The sequence below is a fragment of the Sphaeroforma arctica genome, assembly GCF_001186125.1.
Source record: "Sphaeroforma arctica JP610 unplaced genomic scaffold supercont1.15424, whole genome shotgun sequence".
Lineage (NCBI taxonomy): Eukaryota > Ichthyosporea > Ichthyophonida > Sphaeroforma > Sphaeroforma arctica.
The window spans coordinates 1-512 of NW_014025134.1; the positions used below are offsets into that span (position 1 = coordinate 1).

The window sequence follows — 512 nt, forward strand, 5'->3', positions numbered from 1 at the left end:
CATTGTAGCAAGTCACTTTAAACTTCGCATTGTAGCAGGTCACTCTCATCACATCGCATTGTTGCAAGTCACTTTAAACATCATATTGTAGCAAGTTACTTTTCACATCGCATTGTAGCAAGTCACTCTTCACATCGCATTGTAGCAAACCACTTTGAACATCGCGTTGTAGCAAGTCACTCTTCATATCGTATTGTAGCAAGTCACTCTTCACATCGTATTGTAGCAAGTCACTTTGAACATCGCATTGTAGCAAGTCACTTTTCACATCGCATTGTAGCAAACCACTTTGAACATCGCGTTGTAGCAAATCACTCTTCATATCGTATTGTAGCAAGTCACTCTTCACATCGTATTGTAGCAAGTCACTTTTCACATCGCATTGTAGCAAACCACTTTGAACATCATATTGTAGCAAGTTACTTTTCACATCGCATTGTAGCAAGTCACTCTTCACATCGCATTGTAGCAAACCACTTTGAACATCGCGTTGTAGCAAGTCGCTCTTCACA

The 512-nt window shown here is 40.2% G+C and overlaps 1 protein-coding gene across 1 annotated transcript; it reads right to left on the reverse strand.

Moving 5' to 3' along the window:
* Positions 1-73: 73 nt before the first annotated feature.
* Positions 74-505, reverse strand: SARC_18297 (hypothetical protein; the record flags this gene model as incomplete). The annotated part of the gene is made up of 1 exon (XM_014287623.1): positions 74-505. A coding segment is annotated over one exon (432 nt), but the record flags the coding sequence as incomplete, so codon positions are not given.
* Between the last annotated feature and the right edge of the window lie 7 nt (positions 506-512).